Source organism: Anoplophora glabripennis, unplaced genomic scaffold, assembly GCF_000390285.2.
Source record: "Anoplophora glabripennis isolate ALB-LARVAE unplaced genomic scaffold, Agla_2.0 scaffold9, whole genome shotgun sequence".
NCBI classification, from domain to species: domain Eukaryota; kingdom Metazoa; phylum Arthropoda; class Insecta; order Coleoptera; family Cerambycidae; genus Anoplophora; species Anoplophora glabripennis.
In genome coordinates, this window is record NW_019416258.1 from 1119248 (window position 1) to 1145732 (window position 26485).

Consider the following 26485-nt stretch of genomic DNA (forward strand, 5'->3'; position numbering starts at 1 on the left):
TACAGAGATTAACAGATTAGTTTTAAAATATCGAAAAGGAGGACACTTTTCGAGGAAGGACACAATCTACAAAAGAAGGACTGTCCTCCCTAAAGGAGGACGATTGGTCACCTTAATATAACTACATATTATAATGCTATGTGTTTTCATGATAATTTGACATAATAAATCCTGACATTGATAATATTTAACTCAGTTTCTATTTTCAGATTAATACACCTACATTTATTACGTTTTATGTTGTTGCTATTGTTGTTTACACTGCGATCTTAATTCATACAAAGATTTCTGCTTCTGTTAGTAGGTACCTTGACCCTGAGTTCACATCAATTTATATTCAAATTAATTTTGAAATCTAAGAAGCTCGGAATATATTTATGTAGATGCAAGTAATTTAATTAGATGAAATAACTGGTACCTAGTAAATATATTTAACATTAACAAAATATACATTAAAGTAACAGNCCTGACCCTGAGTTCACATCAATTTATATTCAAATTAATTTTGAAATCTAAGAAGCTCGGAATATATTTATGTAGATGCAAGTAATTTAATTAGATGAAATAACTGGTACCTAGTAAATATATTTAACATTAACAAAATATACATTAAAGTAACAGTTGGTGAATTAGGAAATTTCAATGAATTAAAACAATAATAAATTAAGTACATATATTTTAAATATAAATAAATTTACAATCACAATAGAATTTACATCACTATTAAGGCAAATGCTCTTAGTAGACACCTTGAGCAAAAAATACATCACATTCACACACGTTTTTAGAGAAAAGGCTCCTTGATAAACTCACAAACATTTAGACACACGTAAAAATATACAATCTACTTATAATAACATTCTGTATACAATAAAAATTGAGACAGATAATATACAATTTTGGCATACAAAAAAAGTAAATTAATCAATTTCATATTTTAAGGGGTTGTATGTAAAGTGCTTTGTTTAAATTGTGACAAAAATGAGATAACATTAACATATAAAATTAATTCGTACTTATTTATGAGCTCCATATTAGCTTGTTAATAACAATATAAAATATAATTTCTGTCATCTACTGTAAATATCAAAGAAATATTTATAAAAGTAGAAAATTATTCTAATGAATCGAAGTTCCTAAGAAAGTGAAAATCAGTCGTTCGTCTTATTTCGATCTGAATCCTATAGCTTCTAAATACCTGATAAAGAAAATTTAACAACTTAAGGTTACTTGGGAAGCTATAGAATCCTACAAGAATATATTGCATGTAATGTGTTTAATAACAGATAACTGAAAGATAAAACAGTTCTTTCGAACCTGGCAAGACCAGCTTCATTTAAATAAATAAAATATAAGTCTTTGAAATTACAAATATCTAATAAATAAATACGATAATATATACACGGTGATAACTGGATAAGAAATTGCACTCAGCCCTGTACTTTTGTCGCCTGGTTTAGAATCTGTATCTGAAACAAAACGTATACCTATGCATGTGACTTGTATTGACTTATTTGAAATCAGAATTGGTATAGTACTATAATAGATGTCACTTGGACACGTTCAAAGCATATTGACGTAAGCAATATTTTTATCCGAATGTGATTTTGTAGATTTATGGGTTATGTCCAGGGTTGGCTTCAAATTTTTGTAATAAAATATTAAAGTAAATACCAGCGACGTATCATTTTTTAAAATTTGTAGTGTTCTTAACAGCTTAAACTTTCTTAATGTCTTGTCCCTTATTAATGAAACCTTTGGAAATACTCTTATTCTGATGAAATGATCCATTAAAAGAATCGGTTTAGTTTTGTTCAAACATTCAAAAACTAACATAACAATTTTACGTTTTTTAACATAGACTTTCACAAAAACATTTATATTTATAATGGTCAATTGATGTTTGAAATGTTCCTTATGTGTTAGGATTTTCGTTCCTAGAGTCAACCCTGGACTAAAAACTCAATGTCTTTAGAAAATCTTTAGCTACGTTGCGCATGCTTCGTTTTGCTTTAAACCGAATAGAAATCAGTCAATATGGTGGAAGATGGAATATAATAGGAATTCTAGTAATAACATTTCGAGCACAAAGAACAACCTTCTATAATGAAAACAAATAAATCTAGTTCAACATCGCCGTAAATAAATGAGTTACTGTAAACACTATCTTTTTCGTTTCATGTCGCAAATATACCGGGTGATTCGTAAATGAACCGACATAGGGTAGCTGCGAATAGGGGACCCTAAAATATGGCACTTTAAAACAATTTTTTTATACAGGGTGTCCGGAAATGAATGCAACAAAATTTGGTCATAGATTCTTAAGACAAATTTAGGGGACCCGTATTTTTTAGATGGCCTCTCTTTCGGTGTTACAGCCCCCTGAAATCTACCCCTAAGAATAGTCTTTTTTATATCTAAGAACCCTGTTGTACGAAAATCACTAAATTTGGTACACAGGGGTTTTATGACATGTGGAATCTCTGATAGGGCTACGCTTTTTGGCGAGGAACCCCCTTAAGACACTTTTTCGTGGTCCCCCTTGTCTTTGGAACCAAAAAAATTTGGTCGCATATTTGAATTTTTTAAAAATTATTAACTAGAAAGCCATTGAATTTAGAAACTTTTTTGTCTCTCGATATGTTTTTCGTAAAACGCAATGTTTTTGAAGAACATGGCGAATCACGATATGCATTCGATCACATTTTGACATTTTTTCTCCAAAACATTGCGTTTTACGAAAAAAGTATCAAGCGACAAAAAAGTTTCTAAATTTAAAGGCTTTCTAGCGGATTAATAATTTTTAAGAAATTTAAATATGCGACCAAATTTTTTTGGCTTCAAAGACAAGGGGGCCCACGAAAAATTGTCTTAAGGGGTTCCCGCCAAAAAGCGTAGATTCCACATATCACAAAATCCCTGTGTACCAAATTTAGTGATTCTCGTACAATAGGGTTCTGAGATATAAAAAAAAAAATTATTATTAGGGGCGGATTTCAGGGGGCTGTAACTCCGAAAGAGAGGGCCACTTGGCAAAAATAAAAATACGGGTCCCCTAAATTTGTAGTAAGAATCTGTGACCAAATTTTGTTGCATTCATTTCGGGACACCCTGTATATGTATATACTTATACATATAATTAAGTATGTACAATAAATTGAACAGGCGATTATTTGAGTGATTTCATGACAAATAATTCATATAAACATTGATCCGCAGATGCTTCGTTTTGAAGATGTGTTAAACTTTTGTAAAAAATTGGTATTTCGTAAATATCTTAAATACACTTTACCCAATTTTGTTGTAATTTGGCAGTGTTATTTGCAGTGTTAAGGGGCTAATTTAACCCTAACTTGATTAGATTTATTAAGTCCAGTGGTATCCCGACCTTAACGAATATTTTTGACAAAAAAAATATACGCCACTGACTTTTTTGTAATTTTTATATATTTTTTGAATTAAGCAACTAAGAATACAACTTCTTTGTCACTTGAATGTTTTTTTAATTTTTGTAGAAAAAAAATAAAATCCACTTAATTGCATATCCCTGAACCACACAAGAAACATGGGGAAAAGTTTCTTTTGGAAATTGTCATATTTTATCATTTTTTATTAATAACATATAACATCTAAATAACATAATGTACAAATAACAATGCCAAATTACAACAAAATTGGGTAAAGGTTATTTAAGATATTTAGAAATAGCATTTTTTTTACAAAAGTTTAACACCCTGTATCTTGAAAACGAGGCATCTGCGGACCAATGTTTATATGAACTTTTTGTCTTAAAATCACTCAAATAATCGTCTGCTGAATTTATTGTACATACTTAATTAACACCCTGTATATTTTGATACATAATAAAATGTGACATGACAATTTAAAAAATCCAGAGTATCCGTCAGTAATTCAGCAACGACTTATCTGTCCAATAACGGGTTTCGGGAGTTTATTATACCTGCCTTGAGAAGTATGTTTCGAAAGTTTCATGAGGTACGTCTAATTAATTTTTGAAAAAATTAAAACAATTTTAAGAAAAAATATAGATTTTTGCCGTTTTTTATTAAGTTTAATTAATAAAAATGAAATATTTTAATTAAAAGATTGTCAACGTCAAATCAACTTTTACACATTTTTCTACTTCTACAAAAATTCAGAATGACTGCCAAGTTGTAGAGGCTATTGAAAATGTTCTGTGTGCTGTTGATTACATTCATTTCCTGCGCAAAATGAAGTCACCGACGCAGAACCCACAACTAATGTGTATATTGCAACTCTGGTCTGTAATCATAAAAAACTCCACCTCCATTAAATACTTTTAAAACTTTTTTTAGCAGAACGGTTATTGAATAGAATGGTATGACTAACTACAGGCTGCAAAAAATTTACTTACCCATGTTTTGGCCTGACGTGGTACGTCTCGGAGTAAAAGTGGATGTATACTTTGGTATCGATCTTTCAGTGGATATTCTTGTGATGTGTTTAGGTGTGGTACCTAAAATAACCGAAAAAATAAATACAAGTTGGAGCTTTCAAAATTGGGACTTACTTCTTTCTATACAAGAATATAACGGTTGTTTCTTGATAAGCTTCATGCCATGCCGAAGCGGATCCACGTTTCTTTGGCAATGTTCTCCGGCTTCCTTTATGTAAATCTCTTCGTCGGTGAAGATGGATCCGACAAAACACTCGTAAGTACCTGCAGCTACATCTCTTCGTTGGGTGTAGGTATACAACAAATTAGCCTCGCGCCAGTGGCCCAAACATTGGTATTCTCTTTCTTCGTATACTTCTTGAGACTCGCAATGGGAGACTTGGTAGTACATCAGTTCAGGGGCCCTACAATCGGACCACAGCTTGGCACATAGGATCGTAGCATCCGGAATTTGCCCTGTGTATTCACCTGTTATGGGACACATGCCAGGGGAAGTACCTGGGGATATTTCGATCCCTGAAAGTATCACATGGTCAGATGATGATCATAAGCTATTTTTATAAGTAAATGGGAAATGGTTCAAAATTTATAGTCGGAAATTCATCCATCCGCATGTACGTTTTAAGAATCGTTTCGCATGAAACATAACCAATCATACATGCGCACCAACAAATTGCGGTTTGCCAAGTCATGTGTCAAGAAAATTTAGAAAAGGACCTCAATCTTTCAGCTTCAACTGAGTCGCAGCGAAGCATTGTCAAATCCTCACATCCACATGTACACAACTCAAACTACCACGTGAGAATAGTCCCATTCAGTGATATATAATTCTAAACTTTTTCTTTCATTTTCTGATAGTATTTAACCACCTAAATATATCTCCAAAAAAAATAGGTCAATAGGATTAATAATAAGTGTAAAATTTGTAAAACCCTCGTTTTTCTTTGGTTGCCCGTCTAGGGGGTTGTAAAATATTATTATTTAAATAAATTGCTTATAGGTCCCTCCCGCCACGTATTTCAAAATTTTTGTGGACGGTAACGTTTAGATGGGGTAGAATTTTTTTTTCTGCATAAATTTTAAAATTCTGCTCTAAATGTTCAAATAATAATATTTACAACCCCCTAGACGGTCAACCAAAGAAAAACGACTGGTTCTTAACTGCTTATAGGTCCCTCTCGCCGACGTATTTCGAATTTTTTGTGAAAATGAACATTTAGATGGGGTAGAATTTTTTTTCCGGCATAAAGTTGAAAATTGTGCTCCAAATGTTCAAATAATAATATTTTACAACCCCCTAGACGTGCAACCAAAGAAAAACGAAGGTGGTTTTGAATTGCATACCGTGGCTGGGGAAACCATGGATAACATCACACAAACTTTTCATTTTTCGGTAATGAAATAAATATTTTATTCGGAGTCGATCCTGAGGTACTTTTGCAGCCTGGAACTATACAATATTTGTACAATCCTCGGTTTCGACCCATTTAGACATAAAAACAATGATTAACGAAACTGTCAAGCGAACCACACACCGTATGTATTAACACATAATGGGATGAGAGCGAGCGCGAGCGCGAGCGGAGTGCTCTGCCAGTCGCCCGTACCGGTATTATGACGTCAGGCAATCGCTCAAAGTTTTTCCGCGTTCTGTTTTCATTAATTTATTTCACACATTTGTCGTTGAAACGAAAAAATGATTTTTGGCATACTAACTAACTAAAGGGTAAACTTTTGGAATATGCAAAAAAAAATTCTACTGAATGGGCCTATTGAACATTGACTTTATAAGGTAAATGTGAATAATTTAACACACATATGAGTTTATACACAGCAAATGTTCAGAAGAAATAAATTGCATGTTCTTGTAAAATGATATATACTTACGCCCTTGGGTAATCCATGAATCTTTCTTAAAGTTGCTGTCAGCGCATTGACTGAATACATCTTTAATATCGCTAGTGTTTGTTCCTAGTTGGAATTCTATTATATTTCTACTTCTGTTAGCTATCCTCATGCAGTTGTAAGATTCTTCGTTGCTAAAACAAAAATAAATTTTTTTGGTTTCGTTCGAATAATTCGGGAATTACTGTATCTGTAAATTTTACATAAAACTCTAACTTACCACTGACTCCTACTAAAGATGACGAATTTGTCGCTATCTTCCATATCTCCAACACATTTAATAGTGTACGTCTTGAAAGAAGAATGATCTTTGTAAATAATAGTATCGCCATCGACCCTCATGTGTTCCCAATCGCCGTGCAACCATTTAGGAAAATTACACGTGCCAAATGACACCTCGGCAGGCCAAGGTTCCTCTGCTTTCGGCACCAAAACAAAGGTCTCGAAACCGCTGGTCGAATTGTGCAAATCCGACGTACACGTGGAGTCGCTGCTTAGAGCTATTTCTATTTTTCCCACGTGGTCTTGTTTGTACAACTACAAAAGCATTGATTCAGCAATTTTCATATGCTTGGAATAAATAAACCACTCACCGCACATCTATATTTCGGTTTTTGCATGTTTACGTGTCTGCTATCCGTGAATAAAAGAAAAGTGTCCCCATTGGGTCCTTTCCAATGCCCTAAACAGTCGAACTTCACGTCTATAAAGTAATTATCTAATTTAAAGCTTAGTAAATTATGGCGTAGTGTTAAAATTTACCAGTCGTCTGGAACGTACAGCTACGCAATCTGAAATTCAAGGTAGACCCTGAAGGGCATAAGTCTAGAGTCGAATTGAAGCCTACGCATTCGTTTGGTTGGTCAGTGGTGGGACCCTTGTAGTTGAGGTAGTATTTGCCATCGATCGGGCAGTACTGTTTCAGGGTGTAGGAACCGCTTGTCTCTGCAATAGAAACAATAATTCTACCGGGTGTTTCATAAGAGTGGGTCACAGCTTAATAGGAGGTTCCTGAGGTCAAAATAAGCAACAGCCCATCAGGTACCTATTTCATATATTGGCAACCAATCTCGATTTAATTAAATCCTGGTTAAACTTTCTTTGATAAACCGGCTGTAAATCGAGTTTGGTTGTTAAAGTATAAAACATTTGATTGGCTGTTGTTAAGGAAATTCAGATTAAATTTCTTTTGATGAGCTCATAAGGTGGGTTTGTCAAAAGATATTAAACTTGATTTAACTAAATCGCTTAACAACAGCCAATCAGATGTCTCCTTAGTAACCAAACTCGTTAAAGTTACAAAAAATTAAAATAGGGGGAAAATTGGTTTTAGCTATATTGTCATCGGGGATCTCCCGACTAAGCACCCTGTGTGGCAAAAAAATAGTGTAAAAGTTTCTCTTTGTTATTTGTTCGTAAATGTTGAATGCTGGACGAATTTCAATTGTTAAATCAGGATCTCCTAAACCGGTAATGGAAACAGGAAGCCCGCCTTAATTAAAGAAACAAGTTGCACAACTGTTAATATTGCAAACATCGATTATAATTTTAAAAATAGATATCGTGTTTCATCTTACATAATTAAGCAAGAACAACGGTAATTGGTTATGAAAGGTCGTTATAATTATTCCCGGGTACTAAAAATGCCATAGGGGTCGTCCAATTAGCAGATTTACAATCTATTGTTATAAAACAGAAAACAGCTACATGATAATGACTTACTGAATAATAATATTTCCGCCGCTTCTCGCGCTAACAAGGATTCCTCGGAAGGACAGTTCGCTTCCGCTGATTCTTCGTTGGTGAAGCATTTGGATATCGTTTCTTGGCTCGACGCGAAAACCTGCAATACGTTGGGCGATCTCAGTTTCAGGTGCAAGCATCTGATGCAGCTAGTTTCACTGTAACTGGAAAAAAATACACGTAAGGTACCTACTGCTCAGTATCCAAAACATTATGTACATAGCCCAAGGTCAGTGGATATGACTTGTTTCTCACTTAATAAATACGTACTAACTCATGCTTACAAAATTATGGTATATCGTGTACAGGGTGGATAATTCGTTGGGTCATTTCAAGGAAAAAACTTAATATGAACTTATGAACTTAACCTTTGAAAAAATACCATCTATGCAAATATCTCTGAAGATGTTTGCCATATATTATTGGAACTTGGGTTGGCTCTACTGAGTATTTTGAAAATTCGGTCACAAAAACTAAAGTGCCTTCGTCAGTTTAAAGGGTGAAGCGATTAAAATATAGTTTTTATATTTAATTTTTGGTCGCACTATAAATTAATTTTTATATGAAATAAAATATAACAGCTGTCAAACTATCGAAGTAACGATTTGAACAGAATTACAAATATTCCATTGTTTTCGATAGAGGGATTAACACTACTACCTGAAACTAGGGATTAAAATAGTACTTTTAATTCACGAAGTGCAAAACACTAAAGTGCATGCTTTAATCCCGATGCAAAATTTGTTAATATTTCTTTAACATATTCCAGAAATATAGAAACTTGGATACATTACCAGAATATATTCTAACAGTTGTTAAATTACCTTGGTCAATATTGGAATCATACTAGTATTCTTTTATTTTTGTTTAAAAGTTAAAATAGCACTTTTAATTGACAAAATGCAAAATAAAACTATTCAAATCAAGACAGTTTAGTTCCGTTATTTATTTTAATTACTTAACATATATTAGTGATATCAAATTTGGATGTTCTGTACCTAATATTAAGTACGTAATTACTATGTTACTACAGGGTGTCCCGAAATTTATGCAACAAAATTTGGTCACAGATTCTTACGACAAATTTAGGAGACCCGTATTTTTTATTTTTGCCAAGTGACCCCCTCTTTCGGAGTTACAGTCCCCTGAAGTCCGCCCCTAAGAATAATCTTTTTTTTTTATATCTCAGAACCCTGTTGTACGAGAATCACTAAATTTGGTACACAGGGGTTTTGTGACATGTGGAATTTGATGGTGCTACGTTTTTTGGCGGGGAACCCCCTTAAGACAATTTTTCGTGGGCCCCCTTGTCTTTGGAGCCAAAAAAATTTGGTCGCATATTTAAATTTCTTAAAAATTAGAAAGCCATTAAACTTAGAAACTTTTTGTCTCTTTATACTTTTTCGTAAAACGCAATGTTTTCGAGAAAAATGTCAAAATGTGATCGAATGCATATCGTGATTCGCCATTTTCTTCAAAAACATTGCGTTTGACGAAACAAATATCAAGAGACAACAAATTTTCATTCAATGGCTTTCTAGCTAACTAATAATTTAAAAAAAATCAAATTTGCGACCAAATTTTTCTGGTTCCAAAGACAAGGGGGCCCACAAAAAAGTGTCTTAAGGGGGTTTCTCGCCAAACAGCGTAGCACTGTGAGATTCCACATGTCATAAAACCCCTGTGTACTAAATTTAGTGATTCTCGTACATGGTTCTGAGATATAGACAAGGCGAAAACCTTGCATCCGTGGGAGAAATTTTCCGACTCGATTTTTTTGCACATTCAGATTCGTGAGGTGTTCCTTACCATGAATCAAGATGATGCCGGCCGGAAATCTGGTGCCCATTTATTTAAACAAACTTTTTTTAAACATATTGTAAAATTTGTTTTTTTCACTCCGGAATTTTTTTTAGGTTTTTTGGCATATTATGAACAAAAAAGTTCCTATGCACTTTGCCTCTAAAATTGATAGTTTTAATGTTATAAACAATTTAAGTTGCTAAAAATGCGAAAATGACGATTTTCAGCGGCCGATTTCCGCGTTAAAAATTGTTATTTTTGATGTTGCCAGGTACCTAAACTAAAGCTTAAACATCCCCCTACAAGATGCTGAAAAGTTTTTGGGACTAGCATTATTCTAAAGCCTTGTTTTTTTATTGTTAATAAAGCGCTATTAGCCGCGCGCGCGCCTCATACGCGGATTCGCTATTTCGTCCAGCGGCTTCAGCTTATTTTTATATCTGAATTAAGCAACAAAGAGTTTGATGCATTGCAAAGATTATACCTAAAAATATTAAGTAAGCTACGCAACACAGTCGATGAAGCTAGAACATTAATTTTCTGTCTCCGCCGAGAATACCGAATGGGTATTAATTTAAGTAAAATACCATGCACTTCCGATGCATAGAAATTACACGTCTTAAGAGCTTCTTACAAACGTACATATGGAAAAGTTCCATTTTTCCTCAATATCAATATTTGGATTTCACAGCTTTTGGTTATCAAAATGAAATTACTACCTAAATTACCAAAGATCCGTTACCCAAAGACTTAGTTAAACAATGTAAATGTAGAAAAAACTGTAAGACTAAAGCTTGTTCTTGTAGGAAAAACTATGTCACTTGTGTACCTTTATGTAATTGTAAAACAGAACAGTGTGAGAATTCTTATGATGGAATAAATGTGTGATAATAATAATATGCAGTATTAAATAAATGTTCTTTAATAAAAATCAAATATATTTGATACTATTGCCTTTTTATTTTTTTCTGCACTCTATTCGTACAATTTTGAATTAATTAAATAAAATTATTATGAATTATGAAATTTAAATAATCAATTTTTACATTATTTTATGAGGCTTTACACAAACAAGGCTTTAGAATAATGCGAGTCCCAAAAACTCTTCAGCATCTTGTAGGGGGATGTTTAAACTTTAATTTAGGTACCCGGCAACATCAAAAATAACAATTTTTAACCCGGAAATCGGCCGTTGAAAATCGTCATTTTCGCATTTTTAGCAACTTAAATTGTTTATAACTTTAAAAGTATCAATTTTAGAGGCAGTGAAAAAACCTATTTTTACAATTTGTTTAAAAAAAGTTTATTTAAACAAATGGTCACCAGATTTCCGGCCGGCATCATGTCGATTCATGTTAAGGAACATTTCACGAATCTGAATATGCAAAAAAATCTAGTCGGAAAATTTCTCCCACGAATGCGAGGTTTTCGCCTTGTCTAATATAAAAAAAAGATTATTCTTAGGGGCGGACTTCAGAGGGCTGTAACTCCGAAAGAGGGGACCAGTTGGCAAAAAGAAAAAATATGGGTCCCCTAAAGTCTTAAGGTCTTAAGAATCTACGACCATGCTTTGTATGAATTTCGGGACACCCTGTATAGGTACATTTAAAGTGACACTCCCTGAAACATGCGATTTAAAGCACTTTTAATCTACGAAGGGCACAAATTAAATCGAATCCCTCGAGGTTTAAAACAACACTTTAATTCTTAAAAAAATAGGGTGCAAAAAATAAAATGTGTTAAATACTTCGGAGGGAAATATTGGAAGTGTTGTACTTACTTGAACATGAGAATGAAATTATTGCCGATCCTTCTGTGACAATTCCCCCAAATTGGTATTGAATTTTCAGTGATGTTGAGCGTGTTGTACTCTACGCCATTGGCAATGCTCGCAGAGCTCTGCATTTGAAATTCCCCTTGAAATTCCTGCGGGAAATAGCAGGACGCTTCCAATGTGGTCACTGAATGAAAACGTTTCGTATTAAGTTTTATCAGTTGCTCTCAATATAAATAATTCAGAGTAGGTTACACTTTTTTTACAAATTATCAACTACCCATTTTCACATAAATATTACACAAGATAACATCGACAATTTTTGTTGAATCTAAACATGAAATTCCAGCAATAATAATACAGTGATTGGAATTTCATGAAGATATATATTTTTTTTATTCGCCAAATGAAAATGGTGATTATTTTCATTAATTAATTAATTATTAATTCATTAAATGGTGATTATTTTCAATAATTATCCCTCAAATAAGAAAAATCAGAGATATTCAAATTTAATCGTCATAATATACAGAATGCGGGAGAAATATCAAAATGATGATCATTTATATCAACGTATGAAATTTTTTTAATGGGGCAAAGCGTTTTACAGTTATTTGGTCGGAATTTAAAATGTTAACTAACTTTGATGACCTCTAGTGACTAAACAAGGCAACTTGGGACAGAGATTGAGGTTAGTTTAGTTTGCTTTGTGGTAGTTTCATGTATACGTAATGCATTTAATTTTTATTATTTCTGCTTTTTAATCCGATGCTACCACTTATTCAGAATAAGGCCGCTGTGTAGTAAACAAATAGAAAGGTAAACAACACAAAGCACATATCTACAGCCCGGTCTATCAGTCATGCGTTTCAGTTGAAACTAATTTGAAATTTCAAGAATACTTATTTTACGATTTATACGCGGTAAATTATCTATAAATGTCGGCTGGAAAGCACCGTACCTACGTGCTCTTCGGAAATGTTATGTACATGGAATCAAGGCCAACATAATAAGAAACAGTTTTTTTTTTAATCATATCAATAACGAATTCCCGCAAATGAGATAATAGTAAAAAAAGACGGATTCTTGAGCGCCCCCTGAATAAATGAGTTGCATCGATGAGGAATCAAAGCGTGAAATTCTGACCTGGTGCTGACATTTGCGGTTTGTACGTGGTCGAAGCCGTTTTCAATTAATTACCAAATCAAATTCGAAGGTTCGACTCTGTGGGTCGGCATTCCAATTGAAAATATTCGAGTTAGAGTTTTTTTACATGTCGACACTATCTCCGAGTTAGACGCAAAGAGAAATACCCGTCATGATCGCAATATACACTACGCGACGAAGAAATGTAAAAAATAAATCGTCACGGTTTCGAATTAAAGTGTATTGAACGAAGTGTTTAGTCTTCTATATTTTTCCTTAACTGATAACTAGGATGTGATGACTCAATATTAACGAAGTTGCATAACCTCAATAAAATTTTGCCATAACTTTCTTTACAGTTAAGCAAATCGTACTTATGAAAAAAGTAATTTCTATCAATTCATTTTGATAAAATCGAGCTATTTTCGAGTCATTTTTAGCTGCTCGAGGTTCCCCATGTCTAAGAAATTCATAAAAATTTTTTGGACGAGACGGACGAAGCTGCATTAGTAATCCAACCAACGCTGATCAATGATATTCAAGCTATTGGAGCACTTTTGGGAGATACTGACATTGTTGCATTCCATTATCATCTCCTAGAAAACATTAAGTGTAATTTGCAACCAGGTCGACCTGAAATGTTTTGATTTTTGATAACGACGTTAAATTGGAGCAAATTCATCGAGGCTCATCCCCATGTAACTATCAACTCGGAGAAACATATGTGTTTACATTATTCGTTTCCAAACAACACAGATACATGTTTGACAAAATTTTATAGGAAGCGTAGATATAATTTTCGAAACTTCAGTTAAATCTTTTTATTCGTGTTATGTGTATGCAGGCCGATACTTCAACGGAGACCAAGGCACACCTGCTCAAAGATTTTGAGCAGTTGGATTTGAAGCAATTGATTCCGTTGGATTTGGTCTGTATTTAGTTTTCCAATATCAAATGAAATTATTTCCAATATAATAAGTAGAGATTGAAAGTATGTTGTTTTTTGTTGAATTGTGTATTCGTTGATTATTAGGTATTGTTATTTTGACATTGGAAGTGTAATCCTAAATAATTTAAAAAAATGATAAGTGAAATTATAGGTATATTTCATTTATAACAACATAGTGATTAAATTTTCATGAGTGTGCAACGAAAAGAAACAAAATTTCAGGTTTCATATTTGATGCTTCTGGTTCTAGATCAACATGCTCTTATAATTAGTTATTCTGAACATATTCAGAATCTTTATCAGCTTTTTTTGAGCGGACATGATCTGATGTTTTTTTGTTAAAATAATTTATATTATTTTTTATATAGCTTTTCAATTTATCTGGAAAAAAAAACGTTTTTTTCTGGCGCCCAATTTTTTCGGACATTTTGGACCTCTATATAATACTTAAACTAGTCGCTACTATTTTATGCTTCTGTATAACAAAAATACAAGAAAAGACGGGAAATAAACTAAGGAATACCCAAAAAATCAGAACAAGAAAGAAATGGTAAAATATTTTCCGAGAAGGGATGGTATACATTTTTTTGAGTAATGTGATGTTAAAGTATCATGGCTTTTCGGGTTGTTATGTCGTGGACTCTGTCGCCGCCAGACTTACATTGCACTTCATTAGTAATCTTTGACTTGCCCTTGTTGTTCTTGAGCTAGGCTGCGTGGGGGCGGACTTGCTATCAGAATCCCTGATGTGATATCGGTTTTTGTTGCTGGTCTTCAGTGATAACTCCTTTAAATTCATTGCTGATATTCAACAAATCACTTCCACTAGATATATTCCCATTTCTAAATTACGCCAGATTTGCTTTTCTTTTGTTATTTTTTTTTGTTAACGAAAGAACGCAGGTATTATAGACCCAGCACTTGCACCTAATTCTAATCCTAACCAACGCACACCAATTATGTCGGAATCCCATCAAACGCTGATTCTGTGGTTGGCCTGCTCTGGAACTCGATCTATATGCGGCCTTAGAAGACAAATATGCTCTTAAAAGCAGCTCCTTTGAGTGGAAAAATCCTCGAACTTCGGTGCGAAAGAGCGAAAACGTATAATTTCAGAACGCACGGATGCAAAATTGGAGGAGGGCCCTCTAGAAGTTCACGTTGAACGTCACAGTGAAGAGCAAGCAGCACTGTAAGCTGTAATAACTCCGCCAGGGTCCACCGGGTAGACCGGTCGCTGACTCCTGGTGCGTCCGACCGTAACAGCTCCATCATAGCCCATTCCTACAATTCTTAGGTGGAAAGGAGGTCTTCTTATTCGATCTGATGACAACCGATATCTTACATGACCATGTAACGCTAGTAGCATTTTTTTAATCGCATTCCCGTGATTATGTGGAATACAGTTAACGCTTTTTCTAAGATTGTACTGTAACAATCCGCTTTGTGTGTATTCGAATGGATTAAAATATGAAGTGGATCCAAGTCAGGCGATATCGCTGTCCGAAATGTGACATAAAATAGTCACCTTTTTCATGTCGATAATTTCTAATTTTATAAAACCGTTTCGATTATATTTAAAAAGGGATTACATAAAAGATGCACAAAAATTAAGAAGATTGGTCAAAGGTATGGACAATTAAATTTTTTAAGTACTTAATAAGGCGTTGTTATAGTTAACAATTCGCGAGACAATAGAAGTGGGACACAATAGCATAAAATTTTGTCTAATGTGCATTATCTTTACACTTTGAATAGAATGAACTTGGAATTAACCAAGCTTACAAAAATAAAAATAATTGTTTTCACACAATTCGTCCATTGTTATTAACTCAAACATAATTATATATTATAAATGAATCGGTGGGCTAGTTTTGGTAGGCAGGTACTACCTTTTTTGACGTTCGTATATAAAATGCTAAATTTCAACACGACATTAACATAGTAGGAAAAACTAGTTTGTGTTTTTTTCTCGCCAAGTATTATAAGCTCGCATAGTAGACACTAAACATATTCAAATGTCCAGTCCGATATAAAAAAGGCACTTTAAGTAAGTACAAGAATGTGGTAGGCGGGTATTGTTTGTCTAATAAGTATGCGAATTTAAATAAAATGTTTTACAGGCCATATATAGAATGGACACAGACCATGTACAGGGTGTCCCTAATTTTGACCACGAAAATTCGGGAACACATAGGGCAGTAGAAATAATGTTGTTATCGAAACTAAACCGTTTTTGAGATACAGGCCGTTAAAGTTAAAAAAATGAAATTTTTAATTACTCGGAATAAATGAAAAAGTTGAACCGAATTGTGTGCACAGTACAAATAATATAACATTCGATTTGAAAAAAAATTATCCCAACTTAGACCAGTGGCGTTTAAAACTACAAACTTTGTTTTGAACAAACTTTTCTGACTCTTTTTGCACAGCTGTTACGATTTTACTATTATTTTTTATTAATTATTTTGTCAAATATTTTCCAAGAAAACAATCAAATCAGCATATGCGTGTTATTTAAGCTATAAACATGACATCACATATATATATATATATATCTGCCTTTAACTTTTTCAAGTTATCATATATCGTTGAATTCAGAAAAAAAATAGATTAAATGATATGGTCCTATTTAAAAAATTATGATAAATAATAAATGTCAGTTTGTAGATTTGAGCTATCAATGCCAATCATCTATTTTTTTTATTGGACCAAAAATATCAAGGTAATGGCTTGCAGCCTCTTTTACGGGACATTCGGTACATATATACAGGGTGGTCCAAATAAGGTGCAAATAATTTAGGAGATGATCTCACCCATGAAAATAATAATACGAGTTTCTATTTTTCGAAAACTCATTTATTAAAGGATACATGTCAGTTATTTTTTTTAATAATTATAATGTCTTTTTTTCAAACTAGAAAAACTGCACATATGAAACAAAAATAAAAGTTAAATAAAGGTCATATATGCCTGTTGTTGATTGCAAAATTGATCATAACTTCTTTATTTGCAAGTGTTGGGGGTAACATCACCATATTAAAAATATAATTTATTTACCAACTTACGTAAATCCGGTCATATTCAAGTATAATAAATTTATTTTTGTTGTATCCCCTTACCGGATGTCGAGATACGCCACTGCGAGAGTGTCGCCGTCTGCAGTGAGAGGAAAAGTTTTTTTGCCGGGTCTCGACGAGTCTTTCTAATTATACATTAATAACCTGAATGAGTTACATTTCCTTTCAATATATTATTATACTATTATACCTTCGCAGTAGGAACACATCAAACCGCATAAAAAAGAGGAAACATAATTTATTTTTATCTCAGTTGAAAATATTTAATTAAGTAAATATCAGGCACATTAGAGATTTATCTGTCCTAAAACGATACAAAATATTACCAAGAAATTAAATTACTTTTAGAGCATATTAATTTTATTGCTGGTTCTTTTTTATCGAGACCCATCATTTAGTATACTACAGGGTGATTAAGTCATAATGGCATTAATTTTAATCACGTATTCAGAAGGCCTAATAAAGACAGAAAATCGAAAAAAACAATGAGTCGACCTTTTAAAAGATGAGCAAATTACTCCAGCTAATTCGGCGCTCTACTTTGCATCACGTTTTCCAGGACCAGGAACGCTCCAGCGGACCTCAGAGCGTTCGAATGTTGAAGCGAAACAGCTGATTTCCCCAGTTGTCTCGAATTTTGTAGTCGATTTCAAAATCAAAGTGCAGAGGATCCCAACTGTATTAACAAAGTGCTATGGCCGGTTGAGTCTTGTTTTAGCCGTACTAGCAAATGGGTAGGTACCATAGTACTCTTTGAAAAGCAATAATTCACTAGTATACGTATTACAAACTGAATAAATAATTGAACATAATACTAAAAACTTATATTCAAATAAAAAACATGGTTAAAAATACTAAATTATAATAACCTAACATTCGAAAACAATTATTATCCTTACACATTTGTTTTTATTAACAAATAAATAATACTTGTTAATATTTAAAATATAAAAAATATCTTATTCATTCATGTATCTAGATAAAAAGATTTGTTTAATCCTTGCCCTTCACTACGCATTAAAAACGCAGTAAAAACTAGGTACCGAATACTACTAGGTACTAGGGACCGAATAATGGGGAAGGTCAAGATTCACTCTCGATAAACCTTTGTAGGTCAGCGGTCAGGAGCAAAAGAGGTTTAAATGTGATTTTAAAATATTTAGTTTTAGCTTAAATACGCATTTAATTTTTTTTTTAATCGCGTATTCGTATTCTACTAATTTTTCGCTATCCTTCCTTAAAGTGAATGACACTATATCTGAATCACCCTGTATATCTCAAACTATAATCAGGATTATTTTAATTTCATAAATATTCAGCGCTGCTTTCCCCACTCGATTTAAATGTGGGCGGAATAAATTAATTTTGGGGACCTTAATGAATTAATAGAGTATACTAATTATTTCGCCTTTTTAGAAGGGATATACTAATTTATGTTCTTACAATAAATATTCCTGACATGATTAGATTAGGTAACAACCCTAATAATTAGTAAATTAACTAGGAATTTCCCCCTCGATAACCATCATTGTTTCACACTTGTTTATTCCGTACTTCTTATGCGTCATACACACTAAGACATGCCACCAAAGGGGATATCATTGAATTTTAAGTTTCTAAAATAATCCAATTAGTGAAATAGGTACATGATTACATTTGAAACTTAGTAGTTCAAAAGAAAAACCTCTTGCGTCTGCCTGCACGCTCTAATTAACCTAACTTTCTTTACAAATTGTTGCACAAAAAGCAAACCATTAAACATTATTACATATTGTTAATTTAATTGTATTTAATGGTGCTTTAGGTACTATTCTTAGGTCGGAGGAAAAATACTCACAAGAAGACCGACTCGTTAAGCCAAAAAGTCATTAGAGATAAGGCAGCCGTATAAGGAGTAGTACCTTCACCTGGCAGCCTCTGGGGCACCTCTCAGTCAAGGTACTGCTACAGTGTGGAACCGACCAGTCGCGTTAATATTTATAGACTAGTAGTAGCAGTAGTGAAACGTCGTAAATTTAATTCGATATAAATCATTGCGTCACATGTATGATTTCAAATAATTTTATAACTACTACTGTGATACTGTCACTTGTGATCTGTTTTCATTTCATATCCGGTGTACGATTCGAGTATCCGCCTTAAAAGTTGCCAATTTCCTCATGGCAATTTGTTCAGTGCATGTCTACGGGAAACCGGGGAAATGCCTACTACTTTTAAGTACTGTGCCATACTTATTAATTTCCCCACTGACACATGATAAATAAAAGAAAATATGGAACATTTCCCACACCTGAATTTCACGTTTAGTTAGTAATGAGTGACTTTTGTCTCTATCCTCAGGAAGAAAGTAGTCATTTAATCACAACGCAAAATTCTGCACATTGCATAAAATTATGCACACTGACACTGGCAACACTCGGATTGTCAACATCGGATCAATGCTGACGAAATAATAATAATAATTTTATCTGCTGGCATATAATAGATATATGATATAGTCTGTTTGGAAATGAAAGAGAGCAATAAAACTCCGAGATAAGAACCGGCCATGGGCGTGGTAATATTTCGTTTCAGGTAATTATCGGGTAACACTAACGCTAACAGGTAATGGGTGTACATTAGTATATTTTACTGGATACATCATAGGGCAGGAGCCAGTGTATTGTGACAGATCAATCCAGTCTTAGAGCTGAATATACGAAGACGTGCTAGTGCAGTAGAGTAAAATTCGACTTGTGTTTAGTGACTATTGTGCCAGTGGATATAATATTGTTTGGGTAAAATGTCGAGCTTATCAGATTACGTACCTGCTAAACGCGTGAAAAGATGTGCGCTGTCTCAGAATGAGAAGATTATTATATTAAATGTATTTAATGCATTGAAACACCAAAATCCTACCAACAGTGTTGACGACATCGTGGAAAAGTGTTCCAAAATGACAGGGATTGGAAAATCGACTATCTACAGACTTTTAAAGGAAACAAAAAATGAACAAGATACTGTAAATCCCCCAAAATCATCTACAGGGAGGTCAAAAGTCGTTATAGATGATTTCTTCAAAAATGTCATTCGCAGAAAAGTACACTCATTTTATTTTAAAAAAGAAATACCAACGCTAAACAAAATTTTAAGTGAACTTTCAGAGGACAACGATTTGCCAAAAATCAGTAGAAGCAAATTATGGGCCGTCTTACGAGAGTTGAATTTTTGCTGGGAAAAGCAGAACAGGAAGTCAGTTCTTATCGATAAAGATGAAATTATTTGTTGGCGAAGATCCTACTTAAGATCAATTAGAAAATTCCGTGACGAAGGGAGGAATATTTATTATCTAGACGAAACTTGGGTCAACGAGGGATATACTGTAACAAAAGTATGGCAAGATAAAAATGTAAAAAGTTTTCGACAAGCATTTTTGGATGGACTTTCAACAGGGTTCAAGGCACCTTCAGGTAAAGGGCGAAGATTAATAGTGACACATATAGGTAGTGCCAGTGGTTTTGTAGATGGCGGTTTACTTTTATTTGAATCTAAAAATACAGGTGACTATCACGAAGACATGAACGCAGATGTTTTCGAAGAGTATTTTACACAGATGTTGGATCTTATTCCTCCGGGGTCTGTAATTGTCATGGATAATGCCAGTTACCATTCACGGCAGACCGAGCGGACGCCTACGACTGCTTGGAGGAAAGCCGATATAATTCAATGGTTATCCGGAAAAAACATTTCTTTTGAAACAAATATGGTGAAAAAGGAACTTTTGACACTTGTCAATCTTAATAAAGATCAGAAAAAATATGTTATCGATGAAATGGCAACAAATCGCCAAATAACGGTACTACGGTTACCACCTTATCACTGTGAACTTAACCCAATCGAATTAGTCTGGGCGCAGGTAAAAGGAGATGTAGCGCGAAATAATACGACGTTTAAATTAAGTGACGTGAAAATTTTGTTAAAAAATTCCTTGGAACGAGTAACTGCAGATAACTGGCAAAGATGTATACATCATGTACAAAAAGAAGAGGAGAAAATGTGGGAACTCGATAATTTAATTGACGTTACTGTGGAACCTATCGTTATCAATCTAGGAGACGAAGATAATTCATCAGAATATTCAGAGGATGAATTTTAATATACCTACTTTTTTATTTTCTTTATTGTACATTTATACAACACTACATTTACTCACCATAATTTGAATTTTCAAAATACATATATTTTTGTGTGGAATAAAAGTCTATTCATTAAATTTAAATAAATATTTTGATAATAATATTGAATAATTTTATTTGAATTACTAAAAACCCTCTTAACCCGGTTATGATGCTTAAAGTAGCCTCATGTTTTGAAATGCTGTTTTTATATTGTTTACTTATAAGAGAAATGGACCGAGAAATTGAAGCGGCATAGACAAAGACGGATTGTCGGGGATTAAATTTTAGCTACCTGCTACAATTTAGTACAACCCGGTCACACAAAGTTTTTTTAAAAGTACACCTCATCTATACCGATTATACATAATATAAAAATATTGAATATAATCACCAGTATTACATTTATTTACCATTTGCATACATAATAAGCTTTTATTACTCTCTTTCATTTCTAAACAGACTATAGTGTATTTTAGTATCGTAAGACTGTCAGGCCTGGATCTAGGGAGGGCTACGGAAGCTATAGCCCCGGGCCTAAGGAGATCGGAGGCAAGATCTGGCAAAATGAAACGACAACGAGTTTAGGTAACGTGTATAACTATCGTGGAAAAAAAATTAAAAAGTTTTTAAAACAAAAATCAAATTTACAAATACAAAGATTGATAAATTACATTTATCACACAACAACACACAACATTTATCATACACAACTAAAAATGTATTTATTCCTTGATATGTAAAATATACATAAAATTCAACCAATAAATTTTGTTTATTTGGGAAAAATAATTTTTACTGTTTACAAAGTTTGTACTTTTGGTCACTTTAAATAATTGATGTTGTCTCTTTGACTTTGAATCTACTAATTTTTTATCCATGTATATATTTGTTTTTTTGTTTCTAAAAGTCGTTGCACCTTTTCGGTACTGGACATGTATGTTTCATAACCTCTCTTTCCACAAAAATAACTTCGAAAACGTTATAAATTTCCATCGAGTTGAGGAGTAAAGGGTTTAAGCGTTGTGGCAGAAATCACCTGCAGCATCTACGCTGCCTAACAATTTGCATATCGTAACCGGAGTAATGCAGATTGCAGATTCCAGTCTACAATGCAGAAACGACACCTGTTAAGAAGCCCCCCCGGATCCTGTTCGAGCGATTTCCGTCGATGTGGGGATTCCTTTAGGCGTGCAGCAATGCAGCATCCGGCCAGGCTGGTAATACTGGTTCAAAAGGGTTTCGGGTAATAGAGGAGTTGTATTAAGAGAGCCAATACGCTCTTTGCAATTATCGGTTAATTTACTATGATTTAGATCAGGTAGAGAGAAGCCTTTCAGGTAAAGTGGGTTCGTCTGGCCGGTCTGGTTCTCCAATGCAACTACGGCTACAGGGTGGGTACAATTAAGCCACAATGCTATAGATCAATAAAAAGTAAGGGTGTTTACTATTTCGGAATTTTCATAGATCTGGAAATGTCAGGAAAATATTAGCCAATTTCTTAAATTTTCAAATTCCAATAATTGTAATCAGTCTTTACTTACAAATTTCCTGGACAATAAAAATTATACTTCATATGAAAAAAATACCAAATGGTGATGAAATTTGATTCAAAATAATTTTATTTTCAAGAAAAAACGAATACTATAATAAACTTAAATCTATTTCAATTGCAACTGTTGCAGCAATTGACTTTTTTCATGAGTTTTACAAAAAAAATTCTTGCACTTTTCACAAAAAAAGCCTACACTTCTTATCAATTCTTCTTGGGCAATAATGGCAGCGTCCAAATGTGCTTCCTGGATTTGGCGGGATAGGTGCGTTCTTCTGAGGTAGCACTTGTCTCATAGCATCTACTACTCTTCACGGTATACCTTGTCATTCTTCTTGCTACATGTGGTTTCATAAGGTCAAGTCCGATGTCGAGCAAAAAGCACCTTCTTTTGTCCGTTTGGTTTTCTTTTCAGTTTGGAAATTTCATTTTCCATAGTGCTTGTCTGTCTGCCTCCACATCCAAATCAAACTTACGTTTCAGAATTTCTGAGGATCGCAAATCTAAAGAAATGCACACTTTATAGATTAGGAGAACAATAAATATGCACTTCAGTTGCGGAGCATAGTTCAAGGTTACAGACATGTGATGATTCCGTCGAGAATTGCGCATGAACATATAGCGAAAACACCAAACGCCAACCGGAGTACAAAATACAGGGTCGGAAATTCCCCATGGTTCATCGGCCCTTACGTGAGAGCGATTAAGAAAGTCATAGAAATCCGTGCGATAGAGAAAGATGGCTATAATGAAGGCGTATAATAGTCACCGCCCATTTCGCCCTTCCACAAATAAGAAGTGGATCTTATGGCCGATGAACCGTGGGGACTTTCCGACCCTGTATACCCCAGCAAACAAAATTGATTATAACTTGAAAAATATTACTTGTAAATGACCAATTACAATGCAATATGATCACTAAGGTATTTTTCGAGGTTTAGATAAAAGGACAAAATGTTTAAAAAATTATTCTTCGAAATACACGTGATTTTGTGCGTGTGGGGTACATAATGTACCCCCTTGGTAGCCCAAAGGTTAAACCCACGGTACGAGATAAACTCTTTGAAATTTTCTTAATTAACAATCCTGTCAATCGAAAACCACGCTTTCGATCGTTGCAAAATTTTTAGGGTAGAATTGACATATGTTTTACTATTTGTTCACAAAGTTTCATCAATATTTATAATTATTTATTTATTTTAAAAATTGCTCCAAAATACATATGATTTTCTACTATTTTTCGCCCATTGTTAATGCAAAATTCAAGATTCTTAGATACAGGTTGCTGGAATTGAGAAAATATCTGAAGATGTCTGACCTAGATTGATAAAACATAGACTCTTTTAGTGTGACGTCACATATTTAGGCAACTCGCAAAATATCGTCGCTACATCGAGATGATATACCGTTTGAATGTTGGGCTGATGTCGCGTAGCATCTTAAGGATACTACCTTTAACTAACAACTTTGTTATTATATTATTTTGCTAAATCGGCAGTGAAAATAACGACGAATGTAGTGATTAGTTGCTTGAAATGTGTTAAATATTTAACAAATGGGAAAAGACCCTAAACTAAATATTTAGGGAAGTTGCATTGCTTTTTTAAAATAGCCATATCTGTCTTGGGACCGTTTCTCTAAAGAACGGACGTTTATTACTGATTTTTTATATTTGACGAGTAAATGGCGCTTCATGTTGCAAAACCTTCGAACGTAACAATATCGCAAATTAATCTCTGACAGTAGTTATTAAATTTCGTCATATAACGAGTGTTCGTTTACAACATACTGTTTATTTTATTATGTAAAATTTCCTCGTTTCAAATGCACAACGAACAATAGGATTGAAATAATAACTGAATATTATTTTATGGGTTTTTTATGCGAATTGGAATAAGAGCTTACGGATGTATTTTGTTACACACTTAACAAAGATCCGTTGGCGTTGCTTACTTTATCTTAAACAGAGATAATTTGGGAATTTCTTACTGGCCCGTAATATCTGAATACAAATGGAAGCGAGGAATTCAAGCTTACATAAACAAATCTGAATAATAAGGAACAATGTTTCATTTTAATTGGTATTCCAACGGGCTACTGTTGGCTTGGAATGAGCATTGCTCGATAGTAACGTGTCGAAAAATGTGCCACAGTTCCGATCTGCATATTTAAATGGAAACTTCGTTTATTAAAATTTAAAAATGAATTAACGAAATAAATATTGTGTTAATTTTAGTTGTTTTTCCTTTTTACTGTTGATTTTTATTTCAACATTTCGGCCCTGAAGACCCATCATCGCCTGTTTTTGTATTATATGCCGAACGAAAAGGTCTTATTATTTATTATTATTAGGTATAATTTTGATAAATCTAGAAACATCGTCTAAAAAAAATAGATACTGAAATAATTTCACATTAACAAATGAAATAGTGTTCAATTTTGACAGCCTAGAAATATTACAGACTAAATACTGCCGATACACAACATTACATTGTTTAAGTATCTACGATTATTAAAGATTCAATATTTCAATTAACACTTTTTCTTAAAACTCTGCAAAACAAGCTACCAAGGATCTTCATTATTATTGATATATAGTCTAGGAGCCAGATAGGGTTCCGTGGTCAATCAGAGTGCCACGGCTGCAAACAACTTATTCTTAAGTATTTTGACCTCCTAAATCCAAAAAACTTGGTCGCAAAGCCTGAAAGTGGCCAGTTTAATTGTTATTAACAAATTAAATAACGAAGATATATTTTTTTGAAAATTAAAAGAAGAATAACTTTGGTTAAAGTTAACCAAAGTTATTGCAAATTTAGTGCAAATATCTTACATTTTCCGTCTCCGCGCGCACCAATTTTATAATATCTCTTGTTCTATTGGACGGATTGAGACGCACGACATTTCATTTTAAAGGTTATTTTACAATTTAATTTATTTATTTAACAATTAATGGCAGCTTAGAAAGTTGTGAAATCTCAACGAAATTGCTGGTTTTATTTGTTTATAAAGCTTCTTTATTAGAGAAAAAAGTTCAATCATCACACAAATATATTTAGTGAAAAAGCCCAATAATGGTTGGTAAAAAAACAATTCTCATTATTTTTATTCTTTCGAGTCATTAAAAATAAAATGTGTAAAAAAAAAAGATTTTTCTGTAGTAACTGTTTTTTTCTAATGTTTTTAGTTTTCAATAATTCTTAAAAATAAGAAAGTTTCAGTAGATTTTCGAAAATGCAACATTCGCTATGTTTCAAAATATCTCGGTTGCAATATTCTGTTTTCTGATAATTACTATTTTCTATCTGAAATCTATTAGATCATGCAAGAGACAGTTTTGTTTTCATGCTTGAACGAGTGGTAAAAACCGTATGTTGTTAACGTATTTAGTTTCGGAAGTGTTAATATTTTCGAGGATGCCACAAACATACTTTTTTTAGAAGACATCAAGGTACAACTTAGATTTGCTTAAAGTAAAATGTGGAGAAATTGATTTAATACGACTTTTATGTATATGTCAGGGCTACAAGAGTCCGCCTTAAACGGGACACCCTGTACAAACGATTTGTACAAACGTTGCGTCAACCACAACGTGTCATTAAGAGCTCTTAAAACCGATAGGATCTGGGTGAACGCGATGTCTGAAATACTGTAATTAAAAAAAGTTTTCACTTATTATTTATCCAAACCATTTTTATTAATATCTGACCTTAGGAGAGATTATAATAATAATAATAATAATTAATTTGATAGTGTAACTAACCACGCAGTATATGCTTTGGGTATTCAGCGATAATCAGAACTTTAAACCTCAAACAAGTCTCGACCTGTTTACACAGAACAATCCGTAATAATTGAAATGTATCTTCACTTTAGTTTGGTTAAATTTGGCCGGCCATTTTATATATTTCAGCCATAAAATGATTGTCCAATTATATTGC

At 33.4% G+C, this 26485-nt stretch overlaps 1 protein-coding gene across 2 annotated transcripts in view; it reads right to left on the bottom strand.

The window, feature by feature from the left end:
- Positions 1-656: 656 nt before the first annotated feature.
- LOC108908962 overlaps positions 657-26485 on the bottom strand; it is a 28327-nt gene continuing 2498 nt past the window's right edge. Inside the window, exons 2-10 of one of the 2 annotated variants that reach the window (XM_018713176.1) lie at positions 11670-11850; positions 8066-8250; positions 7106-7288; positions 6937-7046; positions 6564-6880; positions 6326-6477; positions 4553-4954; positions 4397-4498; positions 657-1469 (exon numbers count right to left, since the gene is read on the bottom strand). In XM_018713176.1, coding sequence (XP_018568692.1) covers positions 1366-1469; positions 4397-4498; positions 4553-4954; positions 6326-6477; positions 6564-6880; positions 6937-7046; positions 7106-7288; positions 8066-8250; positions 11670-11850 — 1736 coding nt within the window. In that variant the 3' untranslated portion in view covers positions 657-1365. Of the gene's footprint in view, positions 1470-4396; positions 4499-4552; positions 4955-6325; positions 6478-6563; positions 6881-6936; positions 7062-7105; positions 7289-8065; positions 8251-11669; positions 11851-26485 lie in introns of both variants that reach the window. The other variant, XM_018713169.1, reaches the window with a different exon arrangement.